At 37.4% G+C, this 15,273-nt stretch overlaps 2 protein-coding genes across 2 annotated transcripts; one reads left to right on the top strand and one right to left on the bottom strand.

The window, feature by feature from the left end:
• The first annotated feature begins 1,024 nt into the window (after positions 1-1,024).
• LOC107010274 (actin cytoskeleton-regulatory complex protein PAN1-like) lies at positions 1,025-13,188 on the top strand. Its single transcript, XM_015209522.2, has 14 exons — positions 1,025-1,419; positions 2,553-3,645; positions 4,979-5,197; positions 8,048-8,277; positions 9,015-9,089; positions 9,253-9,324; positions 9,398-9,496; positions 9,622-9,690; positions 9,767-9,881; positions 10,674-10,742; positions 10,891-11,236; positions 11,325-11,366; positions 11,538-11,658; positions 11,896-13,188. Exons 1-14 carry the CDS (start codon positions 1,282-1,284, stop codon positions 12,865-12,867), a joined length of 3,660 nt encoding a protein of 1,219 aa, XP_015065008.1. The 5' UTR covers positions 1,025-1,281; the 3' UTR covers positions 12,868-13,188.
• A 342-nt stretch (positions 13,189-13,530) lies between these two features.
• On the bottom strand, positions 13,531-15,208 carry LOC107010120 (amino acid transporter AVT3B-like). The gene has a single exon (XM_015209375.2). It carries the CDS (start codon positions 14,859-14,861, stop codon positions 13,590-13,592), a length of 1,272 nt encoding a protein of 423 aa, XP_015064861.1. The 5' UTR covers positions 14,862-15,208; the 3' UTR covers positions 13,531-13,589.
• Between the last annotated feature and the right edge of the window lie 65 nt (positions 15,209-15,273).

Genomic DNA, 15,273 nt, shown 5'->3' with positions numbered 1-15,273 from the left:
AACTAATAACCTAAAATAAATGAAAGGAAAAATTGTTTATAATAGCAAATTACCTAAAATAAATGGAATAGCTAAAATGTCTATCAATTGATCCCTACGGTCAAAGTCTCCACTTTTCACGCCCCTCTACTAAGAGATGCACCATGTTGATAGGAATCGGCAAAGACCTTCTTGATTTAATTGTGCTCCATAGCAAACGTTAGCTAAAATTTGCCAGCGTCTCTCTCCCAGAAATCTCGCTCACCACTCTCCATTCTCGCTCGCCTCTCTCGCTTTATACACAGAAGTGTATAATTCTGTTTCTGTTTTGTATAAAGCGAGAGAAAATTGTATATGCACATGCAAAAATATATATCTTCGTGTTATACACTTAATTATACAATTTACAAACATTTTACTTCAAATATTGCAGAGAAAAAGGCCAACGAATTATACAATTGCGATATACAATTGCAGTAAAATTCAATTTTCTCTAGCTTTATACAACAGAAGTGTATATATTGTGTTTCTGTTTTTGTATAAAGGGAGAGAAAAACATATATCTTCTTATTATACACTTATAATTATGCAATATACATACATTTTAATTCGATTCAACTGTATGCAAAGCAAATTTTATAAAAATATTGCAGCGAAATAGGCAGCGAATTATACAATTGTGCATTATACAATCGCAGTAAAACAGGATAACGCATTATACAATTGTAGCGAAATAGGCCATCAAATTATACAATTTAGGCCAGCGAATTATACAATTTTGGCCAGCGAATTGTACAGTTTTATGTTTGCTATGTAGCGTAATTACGCAAACTTTGCTATAACATACAAATATGAATTTTTTATTTACTGTATGTGAAAGTTGCCCATTAGATTCATTTTAATGATAAAAATATAATTAACTAATAAATTAAAATTAATGAATATTTTTTACAGTTTTCGATAAATATAAAAATTACAGCACACAATGATGATATTGTCGAAAAAAAGCATAGGTATTATTATTATTATTATCATTTTTGGTTAAAAAAACAAAGGTGTGAAGGTGCAATCAAAAGAGAGAGAGAGAGAGTGTAATGTGCATTGTGCTGTCCGAAGCACAAACCCCATCAACTTCTGACATCACTTTTCTCGATCCCCCGCCTATCGATACCACCACTGCCCACTGTCCGGCGGCGGCGGTGGATCACCACCTGGGATCTTCTTAAACCTCTCTAATTCTCTGCCCTATTCCTTATCACAGATCTAATTCAGTATTCTCAAACTGATTGAATCGACTCAGTAATGGCTGCGCAGAACCAAACGGATCAATTTGAGGCTTATTTTCGCAGAGCAGATTTGGATCAGGATGGTCGGATCAGTGGTGTTGAGGCTGTTTCCTTCTTTCAAGGCTCTAATTTGCCTAAACCAGTCCTTGCTCAGGTTCGTTCGTCCACTTCTGTCTTCTCTTATTCTCTTCCTTCTTCATCTATTAGAGTGAAGGAGAAGTAAGGAAATTGAAGCTAGTTATTGACAGTTTACTAAGTTATCATGTAGTATGCGTCTTTTTTCGGTGATTTGAATTGTTGCAAGTCCAGTTGCTACTATTACTTGTCAATCCGTATATGTTTTGAACCCCAACAATTTATCGCCAGTGAAATCCAACAAACCGAGTAAGGAGAGTAGAGTATAGGTAGTAGACCTTACCCCCACCCAGTGAGCCTCACTTCTCATTGCAATGCCATGCCTTTCTACCTCTTCTTCCATGACTTGATTTATTGCTATTGATGGCTTATACCTGTTCTACTATGCTTGCTACAATTGAGTGGGCTCAATTCATTTTATTGTCAAATACTTTGAAGTGTTCCGGTTATTTGAGCTTTCAAATTGTTGCTAGACAGCAGGAATTGGGTGTTTTGGGATGAAAGACATGGTTTAATTTAGTAAAAAGAAGCAGAGAAATTCACAATTGTTGCGTTTGATGAATATTTGGAACTCAATGAAAACAATATGAAAACAGGTAGCAGATATGAGATACATGAAAAGTTTAGTCAGAGTATTAGTGAAATGGCTACATATTTTAATTTTTGAAATCTTAACGTTTATGTCCAGTAATATAACAGAATGAATAGCAGTCTGGTAACTTAGAATAGAAGATAGTAAATAGTAGAGTTTGAAATCTGAAACTAGGACGACTACTAAAATGTGTTAGAGCCACTTGAGAATGTAACAAAATTTGCAGATAGCTCTGTGGTTTAGGCTGCTTGAGTGGTAAGACTCAGATATTATTGTTGTTGATACTTGATAAAGTAGTGCAACAACAATTATGATGCTTGCCAGAAGACAGGTCTAGAAAGAGATTGCAAGATAATCTAGATGTGGTAGAAGTTATAGTTCGTAATTGTCCATCTGCAACTCCTGCTCCTGGATCTATCAATTTCCTCTTGTCTTCTTACTACAGTTCACGTGTTCTTTTGCCTTTATGCAGATATCAGCAGCTCCTGTCTAACGTCTGGATCTTTCATTTTCCCCATGTCTTCTTACTACAGTTAATGTGCTCTTTTGCCTTTATGCAGATATGGACATATGTTGATCAAAGTCGTACCGGTTTCCTTAGCCGCCAGGAATTTTTCAACTATCTTAAGCTTGTTACAGTGGCGCAGAAACGAGAGTTGACCCCAGAAATAGTGAAAGCTGCACTATTTACGCCAGCTTCAGCTAAAATTCCTGCCCCACAGATAAACCTTGCAGCTGTAGCAGGTCCTCGTCCAGCAAATAGAGTTGGTTCTGCAGTGCCTCCAGTTAGTCGTGCTGCTCCAACAGCAGCACCAAGTTTTGGCATTAGGGGTCAACAGGGTTTACCAGTTACGCAGAGCCAGTATATGCGGCCTCCTCGACCCTCCGTTCCAAGCACCAGTTTCCCATCTCAATCAGGTGCTTCTAGTCAAGGAATGCCTGGTGGTACCATGGCAGCTTTTAGTCAAGCCAATTCTTCTGATTGGCTTTCTGGTAATGGTGGCTCCCAAGCAGCTGTTACTTCCCAAGCTCCTAATATCATTATAAATTCTAGAAGTCAGGATGGATTTGATCATGCTTCTCCACAACAGAACCAACAAAAGACCACTTATTCGGCGACACCAGGTTCATCAAATTTAAATGATGCCACTCTGCGTGGTAACCAGCCAGATGTTAAGGATCCTAAAGCCGTTCCAGTTTCAGGAAATGGATTTGCATCTGACTCGCTTTTTGGAGATGCTTTTTCAGTTGCATCAGTTCAACCAAAACAAAACTCCGCACCTAGTATATCTTCTGCTGGCAGCTTTCCAGTCTCACCAGCCATTGTCTCTGCATCTGCAGGGCTCCAACATCCAGTAGAGGCCAGCCCAATTATTTCACAAGTTGCACTTCCCCAGAAACCAGTAAATCAGCATCAGCAAGCTCAGTTGACTGGGAGACCAAACAAACAGGTCTTAGTGCCAAGTGCTGGTGCAAATCCTAATGCAGCTGGAAATTCTCGTTCCAGTCAGTCTCAGATTCCTTGGCCAAGAATGACCCGGTCTGATTATCAGAAGTACAGCAAAGTATTTATGGCTGTGGACTCAGACAGGGATGGAAAAATTTCTGGCCTGGAGGCAAGGAACCTCTTTCTAAGTTGGAAGCTGCCTCGAGGTTTGATTTCCTTACTGCCATGATGATTTGTGAAATACCATGTTCATTCTGGTTGTTTAATTCTGAGACAGATATTTATTTGGTAATTACAAATATCTATTACTGGTTTTGTTACGATCAACTGATTGTGTTATGTATCCTTTAGTTACTACCAAGTGATTCGGGACATCAATATTTGCTGCTGTTCTTGCAGTTGGAAGGCTTTAATTTTGATGATTGGGACTCTGGGACATTGATTGATCTCTGTGGTAGCTTGTAATTTTAGAAAGTTGGTCATTATTCTTTGTGGGAAGGGCGAGTTTAATGCCCCTTAATCTTCTTAAACTTGCTATTTGACTTTCAACTTCGGTAGCTGTGTTGTTCCACAATTGTTTTTTTAGAGAAATGATGTTTTATCAAATCTGCAGCGTTGGGGAAGTGCTGAAACAGTACAAGTGAACAAAAAACAAAAGAAAATCATGTTCTAATCGTACAGGGACCCTAAGAGGCTAAGTATTGATTCTGCTTCATATTTGAATTCATCTTTACAGCCAAAAAAAAAAAAGTGTACACTCAGAATTGATTTGCTAGATTGAGTAATTGTACTTCATTTATTAACTAGAAGTACAAGTTGTCTCGATAAGAATTCCTTGATACACTTATTTTTTTAATTAGATTTCATTAGTGATAGAGATTTAAGAGCCAAGTGGATATGTTAAGAATCCAATTATTCTTATAAAAGATAAATCATCTATCCTTAATTTTTTTCGTTTCAGAAAGCCGGTTTACTTCTTACAAACTATAATTCTTTGTTTGGAAGAGCTTAAAACCAGATAAGTTATTTAGTTAATCATGATCTCCCTGTGAAATCGGCTATTTGAAATACTTATTTAGTTAATCATGATATCTCCCTGTGAAATTGGCTATTTGAAATACTTATGTTAGATGCACCATACTGTTAAATAGTGGAACTTGATTAGGTAGCTCACTTCTTGCCTGCACAAACTTTTTCTTGCTTGGTAAGGGCTTTGCATCATAAGATTCTTAGGCATACAGTGATTATGGTTTTCATTCAAACACTAGTAGCTTTTCTTGAAATTTGGAATGTGTGGCGACTCTTTACTTCTCAATAGTTCTGTATAGCGCATCGTTTTATGTTCCGTCGGGGTTATGCACTTCGTACTTTTAGCAGGCTACAATTTCCTTACAGGTCTTTTAAGATATTTTTGTGCTGTCTATTATGACCCTTGGCACAACATTCTTCTTGCTCATGAGAACTCATGCTGAATTTTCTTTATATCTCTTAGCTTTTGGTCCTCCAGAACAATAATATGGTATGCTTTTTGTTTGTCAGAGGTGCTGAAACAGGTGTGGGATTTATCTGATCAAGACAACGACAGCATGCTGTCTTTAAGGGAATTCTGCATTGCGCTTTACCTGATGGAGCGGCACAGGGAAGGTCACCCTCTTCCTTCAGTCCTTCCGACCAATCTTATTTTCGACGAGTCGTTATTACCTGCTTCTGGTCAGCCTGTCCCACCACATGGTGCTGTTGCTTGGAGACACACACCAGGTAAATTTATTTCCTGTTTTTATAACAGTCATTATGCATGGCTGATGATTAGTGAATGCACATACGTGTATTGGCAAATAGAGCAGCTGATTCTGTTTTGATTAGTATATACAGGCATCTTAAGGCGTTTCTAAAGGTCTTGATTCTCTCCATCTATAGACTGAGGTTTTCAACTAGATACTTAAGGGTGTTTGGATCGACTTTTTTAAGAAGCTTATAAGTTAAAAAGCTAAAAGTCATAAATTGATCCTACTCAACTTATACCTTTTAGCTTATTTTTGTACTTTTTTGACCTAAAAGTAGGTGTTACAAGCACTTTTTGTCATTTCCAAACACTTTGAAAAATTAAATAGAGCTTATAAGCCAAAAAGCTACTTAAAATAAGTCAATCCAAACAGCCTCTTAGACGCTTTCCCTTACATGATATCAGAGCCTAAACTTCGGTAAGCCTGTTTCATACTTATAAGTCAGCATTCAAATCATAGTGGGAAGCCCAATAATCAAGTTACAAATGCGAAGGGTGTTGAGGTGTATAATATTTCCATTCCCATTTATGTCACACACTTCCTTTTTTGTCCTTTCCCAAAAAGAATGACACTGGAAACAATTAACTTTATACTTTCCATTATACCCTGAATGAGAAGCTTGTGTAACAGCACAAATGTTACAGCATGGTCAAGGCAACAAGATTCATATATTTTAGAGCTGCACAAATGCTATGACGTGTTTTGGGTTACAAGTGGTCCAGTTTCCATTTTATTCTTTTAACTCTCTGTTGAGTCAAGCTAGGTCACATAAATTGGAACAAAGGGGATATAAGGGCACTTGAAGTGGTCTTTAAATGTCTTGTTCCAATCAACCTTAACTTAAGGTTGTTGAGTTCGATGCTAAGATTCTTTCACTCTTTGCATTATAAGCATTTCATATGATGATAACTTTGTATATATAATGTGCCCAATTCACAATTTACTTAAACTTGAATCACAAAATATGAGTAGCCATATTTTGATCTGTAATAATATTATTTGAATGTTGAGAAATTATCTCTGAGCCAAAAATTTCCTCCAGAGCATGCCTTAAAATATCTGTGTAGACCAAGTTTTATTGGATGAGAGGAGAGACTAAAAGTTGTCTTCTCTTTTTCTTCCACATATTTGGGAGTTGATTGTATGGCCAGTTACAAGCTGTTTTCATCTTTGTAGCTTTTAGAAATATATTAGCTATCACACCCAAGGGTGTGGCATAGTGTTCAATGAAGTGATAGAGAACCATGAGGTCCGGGGTCCAAATCTCGGTGGACGCAAAAACAGGGGTGGAGCTAGGGGTGTCAAATGGGCGTGTTGGGCTGAAATTGAAAATATTAAAATGGGTTGAGATAGAAGTCGGGTTGGGTCTTGACCTGCCCAAGTTTACTTTGGGCTCAAATGGGTTGGGCTCAAATGGGCTTAAAAATGGGTTGGGTCTTGACCTGCGCAATTTGACCCGATCAATCTTACTAATTTAACATATTGATATTTAACTTTTATAATTACAATTTGAATTTTAGCTCGAAATTATTTTTTTAAAAGGTAACAAATGGATAGATAAACCCTAAAAGATGCTAAATAGATAATAATTTATACCTTAAATATAGAAACATATCTTAATAAAAAGTTTTAAAACGGGTTGAAATTGGAGATTGAATTGGGCTCAATTGAGGATTCTCTTCAAATGGGTTATGCTTGAATAGGTTGAGATTGAACCCAATTCAAATTATCTTGAGCCCAACCTTTAAAATTCTGGGCGGGTTATCTATGTTTGGGTTCACTTTTGACACCCCTAGGTGGAGACAAAACTTTTGCCAAAGGGATTCAAAAAGGTAAAAAGAATTTTACCAATTATGTGAAGTTACCTTTTCTCAAAAAAAGGTAAAAAGAATGTCTCTTGTGAGACTCGAACCGACAACTGTGGGCTACACATTATGTCCTTCGGCCGCTGAGCTGCAGTGCATATTGTGTAAAGGGAATTCAACAACAAACCCACTGTAATTCCTTAAGTGGGGTTCGGGATGGTAGTGTGTACGCAAATCTTACTATTGCCTTCACAAGGCAGGGAGGCTTTTTCGAAGACCCTCGGCTTAAGTAGGAACGACTCATCAAAATATATTTATACATGTCCGTCTCATACAATCAGATCAATCAATCAATCATCCCCGAGCAGCCTGTTAAGGGGATTCAAAACTTAATATTTATATATGATTTAGTAAATTGGCCTTATATATAAAGTGTAAGTTTCCGACAAAGGGGTTCAGTTGAATCCCCTTGTACCCCCCTAGTTCCACGCGTACGCAAAAGCACCAGGTGATTTCTTTTCATCTATCCATGCCTTAGTAGAAAGAGTTACCCGGTACTTGTGTTGATGGGAGGCTGTATTGGAGCTATATTTAAAGTTTCGAAAATAACATTTGTTTGAGCATTTAGGTATGAAATACAAGCATAAGGCTTCATACAATAGAAGTAAAAGCACTTTATATTTACTCGAAGAGAGTGCACCAAATAGAAGAAAGAGGAAATTAGTAGTATTTTGCAATCTATATATTTCATTTGAACCTCCTCCTATTTTCCAAGGTAGGTAGTTCCGGTTCCTAATCAAACTCTCTTCCTCCTCATTTCAAGAAGGGAAGCTAACATCATCTAAAAATTTGTCCTCGTATTGCACGATATAATTCTAGTGTATACTGTATAGCAGAAAAAGCACTGTCAATCAGTCTAGGACTTCGGTAGTATGTTATTTGGTATCCATATCAGTCTAGATAATTCTCCTCCTGTTTCTTGTCTTTTGATTTAGTTTCCTGATTCTTTTCATTTCCAGCCACCCAGCAAACACAGGGGCCAAGGGTTGTTCCAGGACAGATGGCTTCTGGCGCTCCAGGAAGGCCTCCACGTCCAGTTCCTATTCCCCAGCCCAATGAAGTTGTGCAGCCTGGTCAACAGAAGCCTAAAGTTCCTGCACTGGAGAAGCATCTTGTTGACCAACTTAGTCAAGAGGAACAGGATGCATTGAGTTCAAAGTTCCAGGAAGCAACTGATGCAGAAAAGAAGGTGATCTTGGCTACTATTTCCTTTCTTCCTTGCTCTTTTCTCAGTTCTTCCAATACTCCCTTTTTTTCCCATGGTTATCTGAATTTACATTTCACGAATTGGGTCTTTAACCAAATAAGTGAGAAAACAAATTGCAATTTGAGATAGATCTTGAACAGTATGTGTCTACTAGTGAAGTGTGTGAATGCGACCGCTATTTTAACAGTTGCAGCTAGATGCAGTTCTGTGCATTGCAGGATACTTGGCAGTATTTGCTGGTGTGTTCTGTCTTCTTTTATTTCAACACCAGATTATATTGTATTTATTTGTTGAAACTGATGTACTAGAAGGCAAATGAACACTTTTCTTTCGGAACCAATTGACAAATAATTTGTCTGATGTGTCAAACAACAATGCTACATTTAATTTGCTTCAGAATGTGAATTTTGTGCATGGTATGGATACTGTTGTGTTTGTCTTGTCATAATTTCCTTGGTTATCATGTCAGTTGTAGCACTAACTTTTGATTATTTGTCAGTGTTTAGAGAACTATAATCAATGAATATTTGGCATTTTTTGAATTTCCTTAATTGTTAATTTGATGCTATGGAGGACCAGAGACTGATCTTCAAGTGTGAATTTAACTTAATTCTAGTGGAGCCTCTTCTTATGTCGGTTGGTGCTTCTTTACTTCCAAGTGCTTGTAACTGCCAACATTAATTAATATAATTTCCTCCCTCTATGCTATAATATTGAAGGTCATGGAATTGGAGAAGGAAATTTTAGAAGCAAAAGAAAAAATTCAGTTCTACCATGCAAAGATGCAAGAAATAGTGAGTGTCTGATCTTTATGCACCTCAACTTCAATCAATTATATTCAGGGATCTAGATATTTCTTTCTTTTGTTAAGGTAAATAATTTCATTAACAATTGTATACCAAAAGAAGAGATCCTACAACGCTAAAATGGTCTGCGTTCTGTTATTTCTTTATCCAGATTTTATACAAAAGTCGATGCGACAATAGACTAAATGAGATCACCCAAAGAACTTCTGCTGACAAAAGAGAGGTAAAAACTTTTCTCAACATAGGGAAACCACATCTCATATATGTTGTTTAACTTAAAATGGAGAATTTGACAGGTTGAGTTATTGGCTAAAAAATATGAAGAGAAATACAAGCAGACAGGAGACGTTGCTTCTAAATTGACCATTGAAGAGGCCACCTTTCGGGATATTCAGGTATTTGTGGATTTGTTTTGTCAAATGCATTGGTGTAAAGTTAACTTCCCTTTCTCATATTTTCTTTTAAATCATGTGAAATTGGCCTGTGTTTAAATGGTGTTATGTTGGTGAACCTTTTATAGGAGAAAAAAATGGAGCTATACAAGGAAATTGTTAAAATGGATCAAGATGGCAAGACTGATGGTATCCAGGTTGGAATATTGTCTCACTACTCAATTTGGAAGAGATAAGTTGAACTTTTTTGAAGCAATCATTTCTCTTTTATAGGACCGTGCTAGTCACATTCAGGTGAATCTTGAGGAGCTAGTAAAATCACTGAATGAACGGTGCAAAACTTATGGTTTACGAGCTAAACCAACTACACTGCTTGAGCTTCCATTTGGTAATTATACAAGTCTTTTATACTTTGTGTGAAGATATGAGCTTTCATTTGGTTGTCTCATCTATTGCTATATTTTTATTTTGAAATCAGTAAAATCTAATAAAGATCGTTTCAAAAATATAACTCCAATGCCTTGTTTTTGGGTGCTGAATTGTGACTTAAACTATTGTTCCTGAGAAGAATCTTGATGATAAAAAATGGTTCCCTGGAAGAAATTGTGATTCTAGCGGAGTCTGTTCTGTTTAAGAAGTGCCATTTGAGTTTCACCTATCTTGATTCTTGGCTAATAATATAATGAGCTGGACGGGCCTGCAAATTTTTTTTTCCATGAGGCAACTTAGCTGGACATTCGACCTCCTATAACAGAGATCCAAAATTCACTAGTCAATCTCAAGCCGAAGCCTTTCATTCTTCCAGCCAATTTGAGTGTATTCTTTATTGGGGCATTAGAATTAACTTGTTACCGACTGTTTATGGATTTGACTCTTTTGGCCAGTATTTCTCTAAAGAAACCTCAAATTCAAAATACGAGGTCTTCCCTCTTTATATTTACCTCATGACCATTTAGTACATGGTATGATGCTAATTTTTTTCTTTGGAGATCCGTGTGTATTCTCCGTTGGTCTGCAATTTGGAGTGCCAAGTAGGAGGTGCGTGATGTATATAACTTAAGCCACTGGCAGAAGCATCAAATTTATGAAACCTAAGTTCAATGTGTTTTCTTGTCTGTGATTTTCGTTGATGTAAATTCTTTTCAAATGCTTTCTCATACTATTATTTGTATTTTCAAAGGTTGGCAACCAGGCATCCAAGAGGTTGCAGCAGACTGGGATGAAGAGTGGGATAAGTTTGAAGATGAAGGTATGTTTTAAGAAGTCAGCTTGTTAATCGAAGTGCTGACACTCAAAATGCCTCCAGAGGCCAGTGAATCAGTTTTATTTCTTCTTTGTGTTGCTTTTGGATGTGAGCAAATTTGGCTCACTTCGTTGTTGAATTCTTTTTCTTCCAGGATTCACATTTGTGAAAGAGCTGACACTTGATGTGAAAAACGTCATTGCCCCTCCTAAAACAAAGTCATCATTGGTTCGTGAGAAAGCATCTTCTTTAGCTGAACATGATTCTGGAAAATCATCTGCTGATGCTGATACTGATGCAAAGATAGATAAGCTGTCAAACCATGTACAAGCTAGAGAAGTTAGTGACATGGAATCTGCACATGGACATCAGCAAACAGCAAGAAGTCCAACTGATAGTCCATCAAGGAGTAATGTAGTTGAAAGCCCGTCAAAAGAAGTCCAAGAGTCTATGTACGGGAAGGATGTCAGTTTTGATGGTTCACCCCATGGTGCGCAAAGGTAATGTGGCGGTTCTCTCTTCTTTAGGTCATTTAGTCTATCATGCTCTCTTTTTCCTATTAAAGAATTCTGAGTATGTTCTGTACAGGAAGGAGACTAGTTTTGATGGTTCACCCAATGCTGCCCAAAGGTAATATGGTGGTTCTCTTCCTAGTTTTTGTGATTCAGTATACCGCGTTCTTTTGTTTGTGATGACCACAAGTTGCCTAGAATACTTAATTGTAGAGGGTTTTCACCTTCTACAAATTATTGTGTAGTTCCCTAGAAATCTGAATCTCTTCGTTTGATTTTACGAGTGCAGTGAACACTGGGGTACTGAATCTGTGTTCTCGAGGGATAAAGGTTTTGATGGATCTGGCTGGGGTACATTTGATACCAACTTTGACACTGATGCTGCATGGGACGTCAATTCTGTTGCAAAGGTAAATAGATTATTTTGCATTTTCTTTTTCACTTTTGCAACTGCTTGGTTAGATGAAGACCTTATCATGTTGTAGAACATTATTGTCTAGGCAACCTTCTACTCGTTCGTAGAGTTTGTCTCGTTTCTTAGAATACCTTTGACATTATTTGAAAGCTGAAAGTCCACGTTAATACCTTTGACATTATTTGAAAGCTGAAAGTCCACGTTATATTGCTTACTTTTTTTGTTTATGCAGGATTCAGATCATGACAATCTCAAGGAATCTTCTCTTTTTGGAGATGATGATTGGGGCTTAGCCCCTATTAAAACGGGGTCCAAACAGTCCAACACACTACCGAATCAAATGCCATCCTTTGATTCTGTTCCTAGCACGCCAAGTTACAATGCTGGGATAGACAACACGTTCCCCAAACAAAGCCCTTTCTTTGATTCTGTTCCTAGCACGCCAAGTTACAATGCTGGGATAGACAACACGTTCCCCAAACAAAGCCCTTTCTTTGATTCTGTTCCTAGCACTCCAAGTTACAATGCTGGGTTCAGTTATTCAGACAACGCATTCCCGAAGCAAAGCCCTTTCTTTGATTCTGTTCCAAGTACCCCAAGTTACAACTCTGGATTCACTCAGACTGATAACTTGTTCTCGAGGCAAAGTCCCTTCTTTGATTCTGTTCCTAGCACACCAGCTTATAATTCAGGAGGCTCCCCGAATGCAGATAATATATTCCAGAATAAGAGTCCGTTTGCCTTTGGGGACTCAGTTCCAAGCACACCTATGTACAGTTCTACAAACTCGCCTCGCAGACAAAGTGAAGGGTTTGAAGAAAACTCGAACAGCTTCTCCAGATTTGATTCCTTTAACATGAATGATAGTGGCCCCTTTGGCACTCGTGACTCTCTTTCAAGATTTGATTCAATGCGCAGCACCAGAGACTCTGACTACGATCATGGTTCATTCCAGCAACGGGACTCATTTGCTAGGTTTGATTCATTTCGCAGCACCGCAGACTCTGACTATAATTTTGGGCTCTTTCCTCCTCGCGAATCACTAAGTAGGTTTGATTCCATGAGTAGTACCAGGGACACAGATCATCGTCATGGTTTCACATCTTTTGATGATGCGGATCCATTTGGTTCAAATGACCCATTTAAGACGTCGGCCGAGAGTCAGACACCAAGGAGAGATTCTGATAGTTGGAAAGCGTTTTGACGGGATGATGGAGTACTAGTGCTAAGTCATTTTATTCTATTTCATTTTTATCATTTGGCCAGTTTGTTGTTTGTAGGTATGTAATGTTGTGACTAGATAAAAACATGTGTGCGGCATGCGTTGCTATCAAGATATAAGCTGTGTTGTACTATTATTTTATTAGCTTGATTTTTTTTAAATTCCATGTGAATTTTGACCTTTTCCACCACATTATTTTTTCGGAACTTCAAGGTGGACAGAACTTTTGCTGGTCACCCCTATTGAATGTATAAAGTGTATAATGAGCATTTTTTATCAGAGAGTTATTTTGTTTTATGAGTGGATTTGGGATCCTTGTAACTGTTTCTTTTTTTTTTTGGTGCATTTTGTGCTCCCATTTTGTCACTTGTGTTGTATTGCTTAACTAATTGAATTATGGATTGATAGTAAAAGTGTTCTTATATTGTATTATTCTTTTTTTTTTCTTGTTGTATGCTGTTTTTACTAGTATGGAAAGAATAAAGGTAAATCTTCTTTTGCCACTAAAGCGTGTTTTCTTTTTTAAGAAAAAATTAGGGGTTACAATGTGGGAATCGAACCATCACCAACTTTAGATAGCCAACTAACTGAGCTATTAAAATTCTCCGCTTTCTGCCATTAACGAGTAGTTTCACTTAATAGATTAATCAGGCTGCAAAATATGCATCTTATAAAATATCTTCACATGAAAAATAAAGAAAAAGCTAAGCCATTTCTGAAAAGATCTTTGCCAAGGATGAAGAGGTTCCATAGACTGCAAAAGTTGTGCCCATGACAATAAATGCAGCATCTAAAGCTAAACTATACCAGCCCAGCTCATCCTTAAAGACAATCAAGTGAAAAAAAGCAGGCAACACAAACCCTAAAACAACACTCACACTGCTACCAACCAATGACATGAAATCAGCAAAATTAGGTACTGTCAATGACACAAAACAGACTGTCAAAACCATAAGCCATCTCAACCACAAACAGTATCTGCCTTCACAGAATCTCCTTTCCATCACTTCATAAACTGGATTCATCATCAGTGGGAAAGCCAAGAAGAGGTTTATGCAAAGACCAAGCTGCACCAGGCTGCTAACCGATCCCTGTCGAAAATTAGTGGTGATTATATCCTTGGTCTCTTCCCCAAATGCAAAGTAACCCAATGCTCCAAAAGCACCATATAAAATTGCTACAAAGGCAACTGACAAACCCAATATTTTCCCAAACTTGTTCTTGTCTCTTGTCTCAGATTCCAGAGGCAACACCAATCCCATCCCTTCAAAAGCAAAAACAGCCACACCAAGACCGTAGAAAAACACACTGAATCCACCAAACATTTCTAAACTAGGCCTGTTCTTGAGGTAAATTAACACGTCTTCAACCATCACTACACCCAAAGCCCCTAAATCAACAATTTCAGCAAAAATACTCAAAGGGGCTAAAAGGGTTAGTGTGGGAACTGAATTCAACCCTAACTGGAATGGGAAACAGCTCCAAATATACACCGATTTAGGCGAAAATCCCAAGATTCTGGGATTTGCTTCTGTGACAGAAGAATTAAACAAATATACTAAAGTATTACCAATGAAAATCATGTATCCAACTGAAAAACATGCTTGGGAGAGAACAATCATAACATCAACAACTAAACGACCAATAGGTCCACACATAGCAAATCCCAAATCACCAAAAGATGAGATTTTTGCACCTTCAAACTGTGATTCAAGCTTACGCCTAGAATAAACAAGAAGCATCATACAGTAATAAGAAAGAGTGGCTATTGAGATGATCAAGAGAGGCCCCATTAACCATCCTGTTTTCTTGAATGTGTAGGGAAGTCCAAGAACTCCAGCACCAACTAAAAACATGAAAATATTTGCAGAAGTCTTTGAAGGAGAAGAAAGTTGTTGATTTTGGCCCAAAAATGGCACATCCTCTCCAGGTATTTTCAGGGTTGATGAACTTGCTTCATCTGTCTCAAACCCCATTGTTGTCTAATGCCAATCAAGAACACAAAAAAGATTTATAAAAAGGAAATCTTTTTTGTTGTACATAACAGAAAATCCATTTGGGGACTCTCCTAATATAATTGGACTAATAAGACTTATCCTTTATATGGTATACACAATCTGCACGTTTGTCTAGTGTCCACTCCACTCGGGTAATCTCGATTTTCGATTTTTAAAAATACTATATTATTATAAATAGCATCTCTATTTTCTTCAAATACCTTTTCTTAATTTGGATGAAGTATTAATACTGTATTACAGTGGATGAAATTAATAACAATTGATGTGTTATCTTTTGATTCATGAACTAAGTATCTGTCAACTTACTATACTAAAGTCATTGAATGAAACAAAAATCTATAACGTATCATGTATTTCGATAAACAGTTGG

The sequence above is a fragment of the Solanum pennellii genome, chromosome 2 (assembly GCF_001406875.1).
Source record: "Solanum pennellii chromosome 2, SPENNV200".
In the NCBI taxonomy this organism is placed as follows: domain Eukaryota; kingdom Viridiplantae; phylum Streptophyta; class Magnoliopsida; order Solanales; family Solanaceae; genus Solanum; species Solanum pennellii.
The sequence above is the reverse complement of the archived record's forward strand: the minus strand, read 5'-3'. Positions and strand labels throughout refer to the sequence as shown.

Coding starts and splice junctions, on each gene's coding strand:
- LOC107010120 (XM_015209375.2), bottom strand. CDS start 14,861: ATGGGGTTTGAGACAGATGAAGCAAGTTCATCAACCCTGAAAATACCT.
- LOC107010274 (XM_015209522.2), top strand. CDS start 1,282: ATGGCTGCGCAGAACCAAACGGATCAATTTGAGGCTTATTTTCGCAGA. Junction 1,420..2,552: donor CTAAACCAGTCCTTGCTCAG/GTTCGTTCGTCC, acceptor GCCTTTATGCAG/ATATGGACATATGTTGATCA. Junction 11,367..11,537: donor TCACCCAATGCTGCCCAAAG/GTAATATGGTGG, acceptor TTACGAGTGCAG/TGAACACTGGGGTACTGAAT.